Below are 18,296 nucleotides of genomic sequence, written 5' to 3'. Positions count from 1 at the left end.
AATCTGAATTGGTAGTAAAGAGAGGGAGATAAGATGGCTGGTCCTTTGGAGCAATGGCATGGGCTCTGCTTTTGAAAAGACCGACAGAGCTTTAGTGGAAATGAAAGGCTACCTTAAGTGGGGAAAGCTTAGAGCAACGGTGAGCAGCAGTGTGTGGGTCATCTGGTGAATGGAGGGTAAGTGTACTGAGTGGTCCCACTGGAACTCCCATTGCTTTGGAATAGTGAGGCATGAAGTTGAGCTGTGATGGGAGAAAGAAGCCTGGAGTAAAAATAGGAGAATGGTTGGGGTGGGCTACCTGACCCCACAAGCTTGCCTTGCCATTCAACGTGATCTCAGCTGATCCACTCCTATCATGGCATGATAACAGGCCCTTCAGGCCAACTCATCAGTGTTGACAGAGTCGCCCACTGCATTGCCTGCTCTAGCCCATATCCTCCTAACGCTTTCCAATCCACATACCTATCCAAATGTCTTGCAAACATTGTAATGGTACCCACATCTACCACTTCCTATGACTGGTTGCTCTATATACCAAACTATCCTCAGTGTAGAAAAACCCTTCCTTTCTCACTTCTATTCCCTCTTGTTTTTGGCTCCTCTGTCTAGGGAAAAGGCTGACTATTTTCTTTTGTATGCCCACCTCATGATTTTACAAATCTTTGAAGGCTTCCTACTTTCTGAGGGTAAAAGTCCCAGCCTATCCAGTTCTCTTTATAACCAAGGCCTCCTGTCCTGGTAAAATCCTGGTGAATCTTTTCTGCCCCCCTTTCCAGGTTTGTGACATCCTTCCTATAGTTTGGCAACTAGAACTGCACACAATTCTGTGCAGTTCAACATTTCCCTCAATTCATATATCTTTAAAAAAAAACTTGTATACTAAAGTATCCTGTATAAACCTCCATTGTAAATAATCTGAGAGATTTGTTTCCCTCTGTTGAGAAGATTTCCTACTTTTCCACTGAAGAGTAGGTGAGATTAAAAAAACTAGAGGATGTGGGTTAAGGGTGAAAGGGGTAAAGTTTAAAGGAAATATTGGTGGGAACCTCTTCAAGCAGAGTGTGTGGATCAAGCTAGCAGCTGAATTGGAACTCGATTTTGACATTTAAGAAAAATTTGGACAGTACATCAATGGGAGGGGTATGGAGGGATATGGGAGGGGTATGGAGGGATATGGTCCTGGTGCAGATTAGTGGGACAAGGCAGAATAATAGTTTGGCACAGATGAGAAGGACGTATTTGTTGTAGTGTCCTATGGTTCTAAGCATATGGTGAAGAAGATTGGATTGTCTGAACGTCAGGTCGTTAAACACAGGCTACGTGCTGTCAAATTGAAAGTGAAGTGTATCAGGAGGTTTGAGGTTTCAATCAATGAGTGTGGAAGACAAAGACTTGATAATTGCCCTTTGTTATGTTCTAGCAGCTTGCCTGGAATGTGGCACAGCATTTTGTTTTTGTCATCACTCCAGTGAAGCTTCTTGTTCATAGATCTTTCTGACTTGTCATATCTAGTCACCAAGCTGGAAAAGGTGTAGAGAGGATTCACCAGCCCTTTTGGCTCTGAAAAGCCGTGCTGTTGTCATAGACACAAACGGTCTCTAGAAGCCAGCTTGCTTGTTCACACAGAACCAACAAAAAAAAGCTGGCCCAATGAGTCAAATGTGCTCCACTGCTGAGACTACCTACCTAGGTGAATTGAAGATGGATACGTCTTTCCCCCTTCCCCGCCCCCCCCCCCCCCCCCCCCCCCACACAACATCCACCTTGCGATTCTTTCACACAGTGCTGGAAAGGTGGATAAAATCCAGCTTTTGAGCTCTGTAAAAGGGGCTACCAGGATGTGGCTGGGCTAGAGGGTTTGATTTATAGGGACTTGGACAGGCTGGGTCTTTGCTCCCTGGAGGCTGAATAGGCTGTTGTAAAAACACAATGCTGGAGAAACTCACCAGGTTGAATGGTGTACTTTTTATTGCAAAGATAAAGATACAAAACCAATGTTTCAGGCTAGAGCCTTTCATCAAGGTATGAAAAAATGTCAGCAGATTCCCAAACAAAATGGTGAGCGGGAGGGGCAGGGGGAGGAGCACTGTTCCACAGGCTGTGGAGTCTGTGCTCCTTCCTTTGGGACTGTGTTCCTCCCCATCCTCCTCCCCCCCCCCACCCCACACACCATTTTGTTTGAGTACCTGCCTACATTTTTGTCATACCTTGACTGAGGGGCTCAGACCTGAATCATTGTTATTGTATCTTTATCTTCACTTTGTAGAGCACACTGTTTGACCTGCTAAGTTTCTCCAGCATTGTGTTTATACTTCAAGCACCGTGACTGCAGACTTTCATATTTTATTTCTGGAGGTGGGTGGGGGGGGGTCCCTTGTCTTTCTTTTTAAAATACTTTTATTGATTTTAATAAAAAACTTCGAGAAGTAGAGGGTGTAAGTTTAAGGTGAGAGGGATAAGATTTATGAGAGAGTTGAGGAGCACCTTAGTCACTCAGAGGGCAGTCCATATCTGGAACAAGCTGGCAGAAGAATTGGATCGATTTACAATGTTGAAAATACATTTGGACAGATAGAGAGGATTTTGAAGGAAATGGAGGCAAATGAAACTAGCCCAGGTTGCCAACTTAGATGGCAAGTTAAATTTAATTTTTGTTTTCACAGCATGAAAGAAGCTTATTCTGGCCATTTACACCTGTGTCACCCAATTACACCTATTTTTAACTTTGTAACCTCATACATTTTGGAGAGTGGGAGGAAACCGGAGCACCCAGAGGAAACCCACGCAGACAAAGGGAGAACTCCTTTAACAGAAAGTGCTAGATTTGAACTCGAGTTGCTGGCGTTACAGCATTGCGATAACTGTGTCACTGTTCCATGCTGTGTAGCTCTATGACTTCATGAGCCTGATTGTATTGTGAACATGACGTTCTGTGTTCTAATTCTGTATCTATCTGATTTTTGCTCCTGTCTGCAGATATCAGCAACTGGTGTGTCAGGCGATCCATACTTGCACTTGTTGATGGAGAGATCTGGGACATGTATAAACCCCTGGAAAAATCCTGTGACATTCAGTTCCTCACCTTCACAGATGAGAACCCAGAAGATGTGAACCAGGTAAAGGCCCTCTGATATTCCATTTAGGAGCCGAGGGTGAGAGACGTACTCTATTAGATGGCAATTAGGGGAGCAGTTGGAGGGGGTAGTGTTGGAAAGGAGTCCAAGGGAGAAATGGGGTGTGGGGGGTGGGGGGGCAGATTAGAAGGTCATTGTGTCTCCTGCAAATGTCTGATTGCTGGGATTATGGTAAAGGTAAAAGATAATTCAATTGAAATGTTACATACATGAAATTCTTTAACTTTTGTCCAGCACCCCTCACAGAAACCTACAGTACCTGGTGTTCCTAGACCAGTCCTGTGTCTGGTTACTTTCTGAGATCCCAGGTGTATTCAGGCAATTGTGTGGGAACAGGATTGAACCTGGAACCAAAGAAATAGGAGCAGGAGTCATTCAGCTCTGACCCAACTCTACTGTTCAATAATGATCTTGTACCTCTATGCCACTTTCCTGCATTATCTCTCTCTATCCCAGGGATGGCACAGCTGTGGCTCTCAAGCCACATGTGGCTCTTTGACATATAATGTGTGGCTCATGGAACTTTGTTGCCTGAGACAGGAATTGTACGAGCCGGTGCTCACTATGGTAGTTTTAATGGAAAATATTTGGTATGTATAATATGTACTGATAATAGTTGATACTGTGTGAAAGTTGACCGCCCCCCCCCACCCACCCCATTTTTGATTCTGGCCGCCATCCCATCTGAACTCCCAATGCCCCGTACGACACAAGTACTTACCACGGTCAAAAGTAGAATGCATGTAATAGTCAACCCCCTAAATTTTACCCTAAAAATTGGTCCACAAAATTTGACTATTAAAGGAATATATACGGTATATGTACTTTATCATTATTGAAACAAATATAGATTAGCAGTTTAAAAACTACATATACATAATAATATTTATTCATATATGTATAAATATATACATTTTTTAAAACAAAATGTACACGTGAGAGTAAAAACATGTATGTAATTTTTTTCACGACTCTCAAACATCTGAAGTTTATTGTATGTTGTTCTTGTGTTAAGCAAGTTTGGCCATCCCTGCCCTATCCCATAATTCCTCTAATATCTGGAAATTTATTCACCTCTGTTTTGAATGCAATCATTGACCAAGCCTCCACATCCCTCTGGGCTAGAGAATTTCAAAGATTCACCATCCTTCTATTTCATTTTTTGAATCTGTGTCCTCCATTTTTTTTTAAGGCTCCCAAGGGAGAGGATGGGGAGGAATCTCTCTCTCTCTCTCTCTCTCTCTCTCTCTCTCTCTCTCTCTCTCTCTCTCTCTCTCTCTCTCTCTCTCTCTCTCTCTCTCTCTCTCTCTCTCTCTCTCTCTCTCTCCCTCCCTCCCTCCCTCCCTCCCTCCCTCCCTCCCTCGCTCTCTCGCTTGCTCGCTCGCTCGCTCTCGGAATGTGTATTTCAATGAGGTAATCTTTCCTTCTGGAGAATACAGGCTCAGGATGCCTATCCTCATGTGTGATTGAGCTGCCATTCTATGGTTCCAGCCTGCTGAAGCTTTGATGCTTTCCCTCTGCAGCAAGTGATTTCCTAATTAGTGAAGGAGACCTGTGCCTAAAGAGGTTGTAAGCCTGGTGTGTTCAACTCCCAGAAGAGAGGGTGAGGTGCTTGCTCAGTTAAAATGATAATTTCTTCTCATTACCAAACAATTATGACTTGCAACTTCCTGAGGGACTTGACAAAACGGAATGAACATTGTGAACTGACAGTAGAGTACAGTGTGGAAACAGGCCTTTCGGCCCATGCCAATCAAATGTCCAACTCCTACTATTCCTGCCTGCGTTTGGTCTATATTCCTCCTATTCTATTCATGTATCCGTCCAGTTTTTTCTCTCAAACATTGCAATAGCATGTGCCTCAACCACCTCCAGCAGCCCACTCCTTATACTCACAACCCTCTCTGCTTTTTTTTTAAAAAAAGCTATCCCTCAGGTTTCTGTTAAATCTCTCTCCTTTCCCCCCCCCCACCTCCATCTTAAACCTGCATCCTCTGGTTACCCACTCCCTTACTCTGGGCAAGACTCTCTGGGTTCACCTGATCTATTCCTCTCATTATTTTTATATTTGATTTACAAAGAGGAGAAAGTGAATGATTTGAAATGGGTTTCTTTCACATTCCCCTCTAACTTTTTATAATTTTTCTTTAGAGATGCCGCATAATAACGGACCTTTCTAGCCCATGAGCCCTTGCCACCTAAATACACCCAATTAACCTTTTAATTCGTATGCCTTTGGAAGGTGGGAGGAAACAGGAGTACCCAGAGGAAGCCCACACAGATTGTACAAATTCCTTATAGACAGTGCCAGATTCAAACCTGGATTTCTGCCACTGAAATCGTGTGGCACCAACCCCTGTGCTAATTAAGGGATAATCTTTTACTCAACAACAAACTGCTAGAGGAACTCTGGGCTAGACAGCATCTGTGAAGGGAAAGAGACATTTCAGGTTGCAACTCTTGATGTAGGGCCTCACTCCAAATGCCAGCCCTCCACAGATGCTGCCTGACCTGTTATTTCTCCAACAACTCCCTTTGCTCTTAATTCAAGCATCTGCGCTTCTCTCGTCTCTGTTAACCTTTTGGTCACGGTGCACTGTTTTAACGCAGGCATATTGGCGATCATGTGCCATGATGATGGGATATGTCCTTGAAACAGCGTTTAAAGATGAATACACTGTCGAACTCATCCAAGCACCAGAAGTGCCAGGTCTGCTTATCTTTTCCCTTGATGGAAGTGCAACCGATGTGTAAAGGGTGTTGTTTGTGGAAGGGGCAACACACCCATAGGGAATTTAAAACAAAATGTTGGAGGAACTCAGTGGGTCAGGCACATCTGCGGAGGAAAATAAACAGTCGACGTTTTGTGCCGAGACCCTTTGTCTGATCTGGCAAAGTAGAGGGGAGTTTGCTAGCATAAAGAGATGTTGGGTGTGGGGGGGGGGGGTGGGTGCAGGGAGGGGAGGTAAGATAAAATCTGGCAAATGATAGGTGGATTCAGGCAGTGTCAGTGCTAAGAAGGGGCATTCGTGGGAATTGCTCCCCCAAACTAGGTATTATGAACTCTCCATCCACGCTAGGGTGGCCAGACATACAGTTTTAGGCGGGTCAGTTTGGCTGTTCCATTTATGGCATTTTGATGTCTATAGGCATCTTGCACGCACATAATAGTGCCAGCTGGTGCATACACAGTAGATTGGAGTTCTGGGCCTAGCGTCACTTCCATGGGTAGGAAGGAGAGCTGACATGGTAAATGCCACCCTTCTCCCCCCTCCGTCCAACTGAGTGAGTTTTTGAACCACTGTTTACCCTAATGCCCCCTGCTAAGACCTGTTCTGGTGGCGAACCTGGATCCAGGTGAGGTAGGGTTGATGGGACAGATTGTGTCAGGGGGAAATTGCTATAATGTTGAACCTCACCCCCATAACCCTCTTTTTCTTAAAGGAAGATTATAAGTGGAACAAAATGAGAGAAGGGTCATGGGCAGCTGGGAACAGAGAGGAGAGGAGATCAAAAGGGAGGAGTGTATAGGTGATGGATGGAGTAGATGGGGCCAGTGAAGGAAACTAGATTTTTGGGTACTTGGGGTGGGGCTTGGAAAGAATGGGGTGTGTGAGAAGACCTTGTTGGATCAGGAGGAGAGAGAAAAAAGGCCTGAACTGGGAGTGTGTTATCTGAAACTGGAGAAATCAATGTTCATGCCATAAATGCATAAAAGTGGTGGAGAAGCTCAGCAGGTCTTGCAGTATCCGTAGGAGGCAAAATATATATATCCACTGTTTTAGGCCTGAACCCTTCATGAAGGTATGAGCAAAAAGCAGGCAGGCAGGAAGGGTGAGGAGGGATGAAGGAGCGGGGGAGAAGTACAGGCCAACAGCCACAAAGCCATAGGGCAGGAGAGAAAATGTGAGACTTGATTAGGGGAAGGGGATAGCTGTGAATGCAGAGCTGGAAGGAGAGAGGACTGGGAAAGTGAGAGAGAAGGAGACAATAGTTGAGGAGCTGAAAGAAAGGAAACAAAGGGAAAGAGAGAGATGGGAGGAAGGGGATGGGGGAGGGGGGTGCTATCTGGAGGTCAGATTTAATGCCACCTGGTTGGAGAGTCCCCAGATGGAATATGTGGTGTTTTTCCTCCAGTTTGCAAGTAGTCTCAGTCTGGCTGTACATGAGATCATGGGCAGACGTTTTGGCATCGGAATGGGGAGGGGAATTGAAATGAGTTGTCACTGGGAGATCCCTACTTTTACAGCGGACAGAGCAAAGGTTCTGAACAGTGCGATCTCCCAGTCTGCGTCCATTCTGTCTGATGTAGAGGAGGCCACAGCATGAATTCCAGATGAAGTAGGTGACCCCTACAGATTCACAAGTGAAGTGTTGTTTCACTTGGAATAAATTCTGAGAGCTCTCGTCTGGCTTCAGCAAGGTAGAGGTTAGAGCCCAGTGCGCCAGGTGATAGCAGCACCACACTTGTCTGCTTGTTTTAGAACGAAATTGGGATTGGTGCGGAGAGAGTGGATATAAATTCTGAGAGCTGTTGGGGGTTGCTCCTCTAGACTGAATTGGGCTTTGCCCTGGCAGAGGAGGAAACTGAGGACAGCAGTGGGAAAGGGGAATGAAATCCTTTGCATCTGTGAGCTTGAGATGATCTGGCCCAAGGAGGTGGATAGGAGAGGGAAAGGCATCAGGGTCAGCGCCAAGGCGAGGGCATTCATGGGCATTGCACCCCCAAGCAAGGTGCTGTGCCCCCCATACACTCATGGCCATTACCATCAGACCCGCCCCCGCTCGCTTCATGAATGTGCGTCAAGCGTTGTCGGCATCTATTTGACGCACGCTAGTGACGCTTCACGCAATAAAAGCAGTGCTTTTGTCTGCTATGTTGGAGAGATAGAAGACGTCAACGCTCGTTTGGTAGGTAGGTACAGCACCAACCCCCAACCCCACCCCATCTGAGCGAGTTTACAAATGTTGGTCTGTGCACACCCCAGTTACCCTAATATCCCCCTCTAACTCTTGTTCTGGCAACGACCCTGAAAGGGATAGAGGTGCTGATGGGATGAAATGAGTGGAGGTTGAGGGAGGCCAGTGGGGTCCACTTGGGCTGAGTGTTCAAAAAATAGGAAGCCGTGCACCCTGATGGTGTTTGGAACTACAGGTTATAAGGTGCTTGATTTCAGAAGAGATGCCTGGGAGAGGACTGAAGGAGTCTTGTGGTCCTTGGGTTCCTGTGGTGGAAAGTCAGTTTTGATCACTGGCCCAATAGATACTGTGGAGCTGGAGCAAGGATCCCATTTCCAATGGCATCAGATGAGTAGTTGATGGGAATGAGGTGTACAGGTTGCAGGAAACAAATAGAGGGAAGAATGAGGTGAGCTCTGTGAGCTTGCAGTGATTTAATCAGCCAAATGCCTATCATTGTCAAGGAAATATGGCACACTGGAGCCTGTTGCAAGCAGAATAGAGGAAAGCACTCATCTCGTCCTCACCACTGGGAAACAGGTGGTTGAGATCTGGAACTCAGTGCAGAAGAGGTGGTGAAATCAGATCTAATCACTACGTCTAAGGGACATTTAGACAAACAGGAAAAGCAAAGTAGGACTCAGTTCTCCTGTGGGCAATTATGTATAGATGGACAGAAGTGTTGGCATGGTCGTGTTGGGCTGTAGAGCCTGTCTCTGTGATGCACAACTTTATGACTACATCTCTCTTTGTAGTGATCGGTGGAGCTTTCTGTTACGATGTGATATTGGATGGCCGATTGGATGATTGGACACCTTCAGTGGTGAGTCACACCTTCATGCTCAGAGATTCTCAAACATAACTCGTGCGGTATAAGTTCAAGCTTATGGTACTGTGAGAAAGATTCTTCCAAGAGCGGTTTAGCAAGTCACTTTGAACTTTCATACAGCCACTTAAAGCAGCAGGGCATAAGGATAATTCTAGAGCAGAGAGTGACAGTGCCAGTGAGAAAGATCAATTGGTCTGTAAGTAGGGCATGAACTGCTGTAGGGTTCATTCAGGCGTCCGAAGGCTTCACAGAAGAAACCGTCTTTAATGTTGTTGGTGCGTGATTTCCCACGTGTGAGCCTTCTCCCTGATGGGAGGAGGTAGAAGAGAGGCCAACTCGTGTGAAGAACTTTGATCAGACCAGAGAACTTCTGTCCATCTGAGCATTGATCTGGGATCTTCCCAGTCAGTATTTCATGGCAGGAATGTAGTTGAGAGTGGACCCTCTGAGCTCCCTCCGTCCAGGTCATGTTGCACTTGAGCTGATGGCTTTGCAGAAACATAGAGATGGTTGAAATGTTGCACAGCCCTGGTGCAATGGGACTATTTCCCCCCCCCCCCCTCCCCCCAATTCCATCACCCCACTCTTGGAAGGGTCTGTAGTTTCTTGGGAGAACACAGGAGAGATTTCCTGGAAATCACAAGATCACAAGACAAAGGAATAGAACCAGGCCACTAGGCCTATCGAGTCTGTTCCATAAATCTACACTGCACTAGTTTCAATTCCTGGCCTTTTTCCCATATCCCTTGATGTCCTCACTAAAGAGATTCTTTGTCTATTTCTTGTTTAAATACTTCCAATGATCTGGCTTCCACCGCTGTATGCGGCAATGAGTTCCACAGATCCACGACCCTCTGGCGAAAGAAGTTCTTCCTAAACTCTCTTTTATATGGATAACTTCTATGGAAATGCTTCTATGGACAAGGGATTCTAGCTGCAAGTTGATCTGCAGAGTCTTTGGAGTCAGACTATTTGAGACATGGTTTGTTTTGAGGAGGTTGGTTACCAATCAAGGATGGCTGTACCTGCAGTTGAATACCAGAGTTTCTCCTCTTACTTGTATGCAACAAACATTCTCTATGATGATCTAAGGATGTGACACAAATGGCCACAGAATATGGCTGAACCAAATTGGTCATAGATACAGCTGTGAAGCCTTCGGACGCCTGAATGAACCCTACAGCATGGAAACAGGCCCTTGAGCTCACTAGCTCTGCACTGAAAATCCATCACTCATTTAGACATCCCATTTTCTCATTGATGCACTCAGAATTCTTCCACCTGCCTATGCACTGGGGGAAATTTGCAACCTACTGGCCCTCAATTATAACATAACATAACAATTTACAGCACGGAAACAGGCCATTAGGCCCTTCTAGTCCGCACCGAACCAAACACCCCTCTCTAGTCCCACCTCCCTGCACAATGCCCATAACCCTCCATCTTCTTCTCATCCATATACCTGTCCAACCTTTTCTTAAATAATACAATTGACTCCGCCGCCACTATTTCTCCCGGAAGCTCATTCCACACGTCTACCACTCTCTGAGTAAAGAAGTTCCCCCTCATGTTACCAGAAGTTCCCCCTCATGTCCCCCTCAATTATTGGAGATGTCTCATGAAGTAAGGTTGACAGAGCAGGCCTTATCTCTTTGGAGTGATGAAGGAAGAGGGGTGACTCAATAGATTTATGGATAGGGTAACAAGCCAGCACCTTTTTCCTGAGTTGACAGTAGCAAATACCAGAGGACATCTGTTTAAGGTGAGTGGAGGAAAGTTTTGGGAAATGTTTAGATTTATGGAGTCTTTTAAGGAGAACTCCTTGGAAAGATTAGGAGTCAGAGATTGATCTAGGATGGCTATAGTGAAGAGCGGTTCTGCAAGATACATGCCCCCCACCCCCGAACTTGTTTTGCTGCCTGTTTGTTGGATACTGCTGGTTGCCCACCTCTCATTAACAGGTGAGTAAGGGTGGGATTTACTGACATGAAGAAACTGCATCCCTCTTCCACTGGCACCCTGTCCTAGGAATTTACAGGGATACGGTCCAGTGGAAATGGAACACTGTCTGAATGCCGGTGTCAAATGACGTCTTTTCTCGCTGGGGATTAACTGCCTCCACCCAAACTCATATCCCCGGCATGTGCTGAAGCTGGCGTGCTAATAAAACTAGTGGAAAAGGGACAGCAGAAAGTCACCTGTGTCCAGTTGAAGGTAGAACACTCTGATCCCTGGGGATGTGTTGTGTTCAGTGAAAAACCAATTAGTATCCCAGTTAAGGGTGGCCCATTAGAAATGGCACAAAGGGCTTCCTATCCTGGGACACTGCAGAGCCAATTAACTGGATACCAATAGAAAAGGGGCTTGTGTTCTGATCCCTGTGTCTCTGCTTGTGTTGCAGGAGAACTTCCAGTCACTGACTCGAGAAGCTCACCAGCTTATCCACAAAGACCTAGCCTTCGAGTCACTGGAGGTGTCACCCAGAGTGGCCGCAGAGATCTTCGAGGAGAACAAGTAAGTGAGACGAGTCCGAGCATTGGAGATGCAGTCAGTCACTGTTTTACTCAAAACTGTTGTATCTGGCTCGCATTTTCCTCCCTTCTCTACACCTCCCCCTCCACCCCCACCCTGCCACTGATGTCACTGGTGATCCTTGGATGTGGAGCAAGTCTGACCTTGCCCTGAGGTGTGTGCTTGGACCTCGTGCTGACTCCACAGTGGGTTCCGTAGAATATTAAAACACAGAAACCGGTCCTTTGGCCCTTCTAGTGTGTTGAGTTATTATTCTGCCTCGTCCCACTGACGTGTAGCCAGTCCATTTCCCTCCATACCCCTCCCATCCATGTACCTATCCAAATTGTCTTAAATGTTAAAATTGAACCCTTATTCACCATTTCAGCTGGCAGCTTGTTCCACACTCCTACCACTGTGTGAAGTTCCCACTAATATTTTACTTAAACTTTCCCCTTTCACCCTAACCCAGGTATCTCACCAAACCTCATTGGAAAAAGCCCACTTGCAATTATCTATACCCCTCCTAATTTTGTATACCTATATCAAATCTTTCCTCATTCATCTACACTCCAGGGAATAAAGTCCTAACCTGTTTAACCTTACCCTGTAACTTAGTTCCTCAAGGTTCAGAATATTTGATTAACATGGGTACTTCCCCTCCCCCCCCACTCCCCCCCCCCCCCCCCCCCCCTTCCTTGCCCCAGGAACTCAAACCCCACTGAATAATCAGTTTGGGAGTTGTACCTCACCTCATAGAGGAAGAATCAAGCTTCCATCGAGAGTTTAGTGTATTAACCAGCTATTGACCATAGTTCTAACTGTATGCACGAGGGCAGGTGGGTAAAGGTTTGGAGAAAACCCCCAATGTAGGTTCATGTAAAAACACCCTGCGTTCCCTCTATCCCCAATTCAGCCTCTTCCCACAAAAACATGTGTCCGTGTTTTCCTGTTTGCCTGCATGTGTCTCTGTATCTGTCTTAGCCTGTTTGTGTGTGTGTATGTGTCTATGTCTGCCCCTGCTATTGGATGACTGGTGAATGTATGTACAGTGATAGCCTCAATCAATATTGGTATACACATAAATACAATATACATATGCAATAGAAATCTTGCTTCCTGCGGTTACACAGGTGCATAAAAGACACAAACAACAATAAATATTGTGTGTGTGTGAAGAAATATAAAAGAATAAATCGGTAAATGTTTGCAGATGCAGTGCTGCGAAAAGAAGTGCTGTTTCAATAGTATGGACAGATATTTGGCGATCAGGGAGTAGTGCTGTGGTTAGGATGGTAGGGGCAGGTTCGAGTGGCAAACAATGTGCAGTGGATGCTGGAGATGTCTGTATGGCTGTGATGGAGTGCATTTGTCAGTGTCCACGGTTGTGACATTCGTGTGCGAGTGCCAAGCAGGTTGTCAACCGCTGCATTGTGTACTTCATCCATATGCTTCTCTCTGCAGACACAAGCTGACTGCCATTGAGGAGCAAACTTCCTGCCACCCCAGGAAACTGGTAAAGTTGTACAGGTGAGAGCTGTTACATTCAGGCAGAGTGTTCAGAGAGAGGGTCCAATGTCCTACAGGGGTATCTACCCAGTCTCAGTCAAAACCCCTAGCATGAGATGGATTTAGTAACAGCCCTCCAGAACTGAAGAGCACCCAATGTAGGTTCTTGTAAAAATTCAGGGGCAGGGAAGCAATTGGCATTCAGTGGCCACTGATCCTGAGATACCATGAATCCCACTGTAGCTGTGGAATATTTAAATTCAGACCATTTAATAAATCTGGAGTCGATTTCACAGCAACGGTCAGTCACTACAAAGCCACTGCTTATGTTTCACTTTGCTTGGCTTTCCTCACTTACTCCATCCCGTGTTTGCTCTGGATTATTGGTGGTCCCAGTATGCCCACAGAATAAGAATATGCCACTAAGCTGGAGAGGGCACAGAAAAGATTCACGAGGATGTTACTGGGGCTAGAGGGCTTAGGCCATGGGAGTCTGAATAAGGCTTGGATGTTTACCCTGGAAGATGGGAAGCAGAGGGGGGTGGGTGGGGGCAGACCACAGGGGTTTATAAAATTGTGGGGCACGGATAAGGAAAATGGTCCATGTCATTTTCCCAGGGTAAGGGAAGCTCAAAGTAGAACACAGAGATTTAGGATAAAAGAGCAGGAATGTGATGTTGAGGCTTTATAAAGCCCTGGTGAGGCCTCACTTGGAGTACGGTTTTGGGTTCCTTATTTAAGAAAGGATGTGGCATTAAAGAGGGTTCAGAGAGGATTTATAAGAATGATTCCTGGAGTGAAAGGATTAGCACAAGATGAACATTTGATGGCTCTTGGACTGTACTCCTTGGAGCTGAAAATAATGAGGAGGGGGGGGTGGTGGTGGTGGGGGAACCTCATAAAAGCATGTTGAATATTGAAAGACCTGAACAGTGTAGATGTGGCAAAGTTGTTTCCTATGGTAGGGGAGTCTTAAGTCAAGAGGGCACCCATTTAAAACAAAGATGCAGAGGAATTTCTTTGGGCTTAGGGTGGTGAACTCTGGAATTTGCTGCCACAGGTGGCTGTGGAGGTTGGTTGTTGGGTGTATTTAAGGCAGAGATTGATAGGTATCTTAATAGGGTTACGGAGAGAAGGCAGGGAAATGGGGCTAATTAGGAGAATGGAATGGTGAAGCGGACTCAATAGGCCAAATGGCGTACTCCAGCTCCTATATGGTGTTGTTTAGAATAAAAAGGGAAAGATTTCAATGGGGCAAGTTTTTCACACTGGACGGTGGGTGTATGGAAGAGGAAGATGTAGAAACAGATCCTTTTACAATGTTTAAAAGGCATTTAGACAGGTACATGGATAGGAAAGGTTCAGAGGGATATGGGCTAAATGGGTCTAGCTCAGGTAGATGACTAGATTGGCCTGGATCAGTCAGGCTGGTCCTTGTGGTAAAGGTCTATGACTCTAAATAAACAGACCTATCCTTTGGAGAATGTAGCTCGAGGACATTTGGAGCAGTGCTAGATTAAGATGAAGCAGAGGTATTGGGAGAACAGAAGATGATTAATAATTGTCTGGCTGGAACAAATCCCTAAAGTCAGGGGGGATATTTATGGGTTAAGGGTTTCTGGCTCATTGCTTCATTAAGTCAAAGTAGATCGTACCTGTACGATCATTGGGGTTTCACAGAGCTGTGCTCATCTTACCTTTACCTGAGCTAATGAATATCCTGTTGACGTTCAATATTCAACTAATGGCTGATCTGAGCTCATCACATGAGGGCGACACAGGAGGATTGACCTGAGGCAGAGGTGAACTCAAGGTCTAAATTGAAACCTCACCCATGGATAAGGAAGCAACAATTTTTCTGTAATCTCTCACCCTCAATTGGTATAGTCGAGCCAGCCTTGCTCGCTAATCTTTCCGCAGAACAGTGAGCTGAAGGCTTCCAACTGGGTGTGAGGAGCCTTGAGGTTTCCAATCCTGACCCAACCCCAGTCCTGTCCCTGACTGAGGGTAGCTAAGCTCTTACTCGAGCCACTAAATTAATAGTGTCACCCAACAATAACAGACTCCATCTTCCAAGAACATTTTGGCCATCATGATTGATGCGTATAAAGACATGGCCAAAGATAACTGTGTGTAGTTGGAAAACAGGCCTGGGGAACTTTGTCAGAGAGTCATACAGAACAAAGGTAGCTCTTCAGCCCCCTATGTCCATGCTGACCATTGCTCCCGTTGATAAGAATCCCATTCACCAGTCTATGCCCTTCTGTACTTCACTACCAGCACTTGGTCCATGTCCTTCTGTACTCTCTCTGACTGCCTTCCAAAGGATGTGTAATGCACCTACAGCAGTGTGAACCTCACACACTGTTCCCCAGCACCATGAGCTGCATCGAGGCTACTCACAGCACAAGCCTCTTGGTCACCATCTCTGTCTCTCACAGGTGTGGCGATTTTGTCGATGTCAGCCCCGGGCCACACATCCCCCGGACTGCAGTCTGCTCACAGTATGAGATCACTGCTGCACACCTCCTCGGCACCAGTCAGCCTGGCCTGCGGCGGAGATTCCAGGGGATCTCGCTACCTCTTCACCTGAAGGTGAGATGGCACCAATGTAGACATGCATGCTCAACATCAAAACCAATGTTGTGAGAGATTACGCAACATAATATTGTTCAATAATAAATTCTAAAAGAAAATTGGAGTGTTAAAAATTGTAAGGAATGGAACTTTCATGTTGCAGCAATATAAAACTGTGGTTAGGCTGCACCTGGAGTTTTTGTGCAATTCTGGTTTCTGGTCACCCCATTGCAAAAATGATGTGGAGGACTTGGAAAGAGCACAGAAGAGATTTACCAGGATGCTGCCTGGATTGGAGGGTATGAGCCAAAAGGAGAGGTCGGACAAACTTGGTTTATTTTCTCTGGAGCATCAGAGGCTGAGGGGTGACCCGGTTTATCAAATCAGACAGGGAGGACAGTCCAAATCTTTTCACCCCTCGCCCCACCCGAAGATAAAAATGCCAACTACTAAAGGACATCCATTTAAGGTGAGAGGGGGAAGGTTTAAAGATGTGCAGGGCAAGTTTTTCACACAAGAGTGGAGGATGCCCGGAATTGGCTGCCAGGAGTAGTAGAGGAAGCAGATCAATGGTAGCATTTAAGAGGCCTTAGACAGATGTGTCATTTAGATTAGACATTATGGTCAGCACATACATGATGGGTCAAAGGGCCTGTTCTCTACTGTTCTTTGTTCAGTTATGAGGGGGAAAATGGTCACTTCCTACATTGACCCTTAACTCCCCCCAATACAAACAAGAACCCTCGATTTTATTCTTTCTCTGTTGGAATGACACTGATTTAATAATCATTGTTCTGGTCTCTGCTGGTTCATGTGACCTTATCCTGGCAGCAGTTAAGCACTGTTTGAAGGTAGGAAGGGGACTAAATTGTCGGGTGGTGGTAGGTCAGTGGCTCAGGATTTTTCCCGGTGTTAGCTGCATGCCGTCACACTTGTTTAGAGCAAAGGCCATGCACTTTGTCAAGAGCTGCATGTGTGTTCTGCTCATTGGCATGCTCAAGGAGCAGGTAGCTCCCAGCAGTGAGGAGGTATGGCAAAATGTAGGCATTAAACAAGTGAGGTTACATCTGTAGTCGGGTCACCTCCAGGAAGCAACTTGCTGCTGTGGGTCCAGCCCAGAGAGACTGCATGAATTATTTAGATGCTGATTTAGTCCTTCATTGTAACCTTTGAACTTGGGCATTCTGGTCACAACGAAGAAAATCAGCTTTTAGAAAACATTATTACTAAGTATGTGTAAAGCTGATCTCTGAGACAAACATAATGGTTTAATAATGAGTTTGTAAAATTGCAAAGTGGCATCACAGGTGGATAGGGTTGTAAAGAGAGCTTTTGGCATCTTGGCCTTCATAAATCAAAGTATTGAGTATAGGAGTTGGGATGTTATGGTAAAGTTGTAGAAGACATCGGTGAGGTTAAATTTGGAACATTGTGTGCAGTTTTGGTCACTTAACTACAGGAAAGATATCAATAAGATTGAAAGACTGCAGAGATTTACTAGGATGTTGCCGGGACTTCAGGAACTGAGTTACAGGGAAAGGTTAAACAGGTTAGGATTTTATTCCCTAGAGTGCAGATGAATGAGGGGAGATTTGATAGAGGTATTTAAAATTATGAGGGGTATAGATAGAATAAATGCAAGTAGGCTTTTTCCACTGAGGTTAAGTGAGATACAAACCAGAGGACATGGGTTAAGGGTGAAAAGGGAAAGGTTTAGTGGGAACATTAGGGGGAATCGTCTTCATACAAGGGGAATCCCTTTTTTAAAAAAAAATGGACATGTACATGCATGGGAGAGGTATGGATGGCTATGGACTGGGTGCAGGTCAGTGGAAACTAGACAGAATAATAGTTCAGTGTAGACTAGAAGAGCCCAAGGACCTGTTTTATGTGCTGTAAAGTTCCATGGTGCGATTGACAGAAAACACCTGTCTGATGCATTTAACTCGGGGACCAGGGCATTGTAGCAATTGGAATGTGTGCTGTTAATTGCTTTGACTTGTCCTGTATTTGGAAGAGATACTGTAGGTGCAAGTTGACTTGTTTTTTTTTTGTTCATGACCTCAGTGCATTCTGTTTGTAATTGGAACCTTCATTTCGAGGGCCCTTTGTTCTGTTCAGATTCTTGCCCTATTTCAGACCTCTCTTTTCCCATCCAATTCCACAGACCTTGTTCTCTGTGTGGGGAAGATTAAGGCAGAGATCCCAAAAGCTGGTGAGTTGGAAAACTTCTCTTTCACTCCATTATGGGATTATTTGGGAGAAAGGGTTACTTTGCTCTTTGCTCAAAGTAAAATTTCTGAATTTGGATCTGCAGGTTATGGCGGACAGAAATCCTACAGAAAGCAAAAATCAGATTACAGAGTGCAAAGAGATTGGACAGACGGAACAAGAAAGGTCACCTGGACTGCTTTAATCAACAACCCAATCAATAAATGGACAAATTATTCACAGCAAAATATTTTCTGCATTGAATCCTCAGCAGCGTAGCCCTGTACAACCGCAGGCAGTGGGTAATCTTCTGGCCCACGTCTCCAGAAGCAATGAACAGGAATGCTCGAGCGAGAGAGACAGACAGCTGTGAACCTGGGAGAGTGACACATTCAGGCCTGACCCTTGACTTCATCTGTGTTTGGCCCTGTGCCCAGGATGAGGCAGGCGACGGCAATTGGATTTTATTCGGCATCTGCTTCAAATGTCCATCTTTCTGCAATTTTCGGGAGCTTGTCAGAAGTTGACTCCTTCCCGTGTTTTGATTAAAACATTCTTAAAATTTC

The 18,296-nt window shown here is 45.5% G+C and overlaps 1 protein-coding gene across 2 annotated transcripts in view; it reads left to right on the top strand.

The window, feature by feature from the left end:
- mrpl39 (mitochondrial ribosomal protein L39) overlaps nucleotides 1-18,296 on the top strand; it is a 24,464-nt gene extending 6,168 nt beyond the window's left edge. Inside the window, exons 3-10 of one of the 2 annotated variants that reach the window (XM_069889009.1) lie at nucleotides 2,977-3,116; nucleotides 5,745-5,844; nucleotides 8,849-8,916; nucleotides 11,324-11,436; nucleotides 12,898-12,963; nucleotides 15,384-15,537; nucleotides 17,687-17,734; nucleotides 17,837-18,296. In XM_069889009.1, the coding sequence (XP_069745110.1) occupies nucleotides 2,977-3,116; nucleotides 5,745-5,844; nucleotides 8,849-8,916; nucleotides 11,324-11,436; nucleotides 12,898-12,963; nucleotides 15,384-15,537; nucleotides 17,687-17,734; nucleotides 17,837-17,935 (788 nt within the window). In that variant the 3' untranslated portion in view covers nucleotides 17,936-18,296. The remainder of the gene's footprint in view (nucleotides 1-2,976; nucleotides 3,117-5,744; nucleotides 5,845-8,848; nucleotides 8,917-11,323; nucleotides 11,437-12,897; nucleotides 12,964-15,383; nucleotides 15,538-17,686; nucleotides 17,735-17,836) is intronic. The other variant, XM_069889010.1, reaches the window with a different exon arrangement.

This window comes from Narcine bancroftii, chromosome 7, assembly GCF_036971445.1.
Source record: "Narcine bancroftii isolate sNarBan1 chromosome 7, sNarBan1.hap1, whole genome shotgun sequence".
NCBI lineage: Eukaryota > Metazoa > Chordata > Chondrichthyes > Torpediniformes > Narcinidae > Narcine > Narcine bancroftii.
This window is presented reverse-complemented; position numbering and strand designations above follow the sequence as displayed.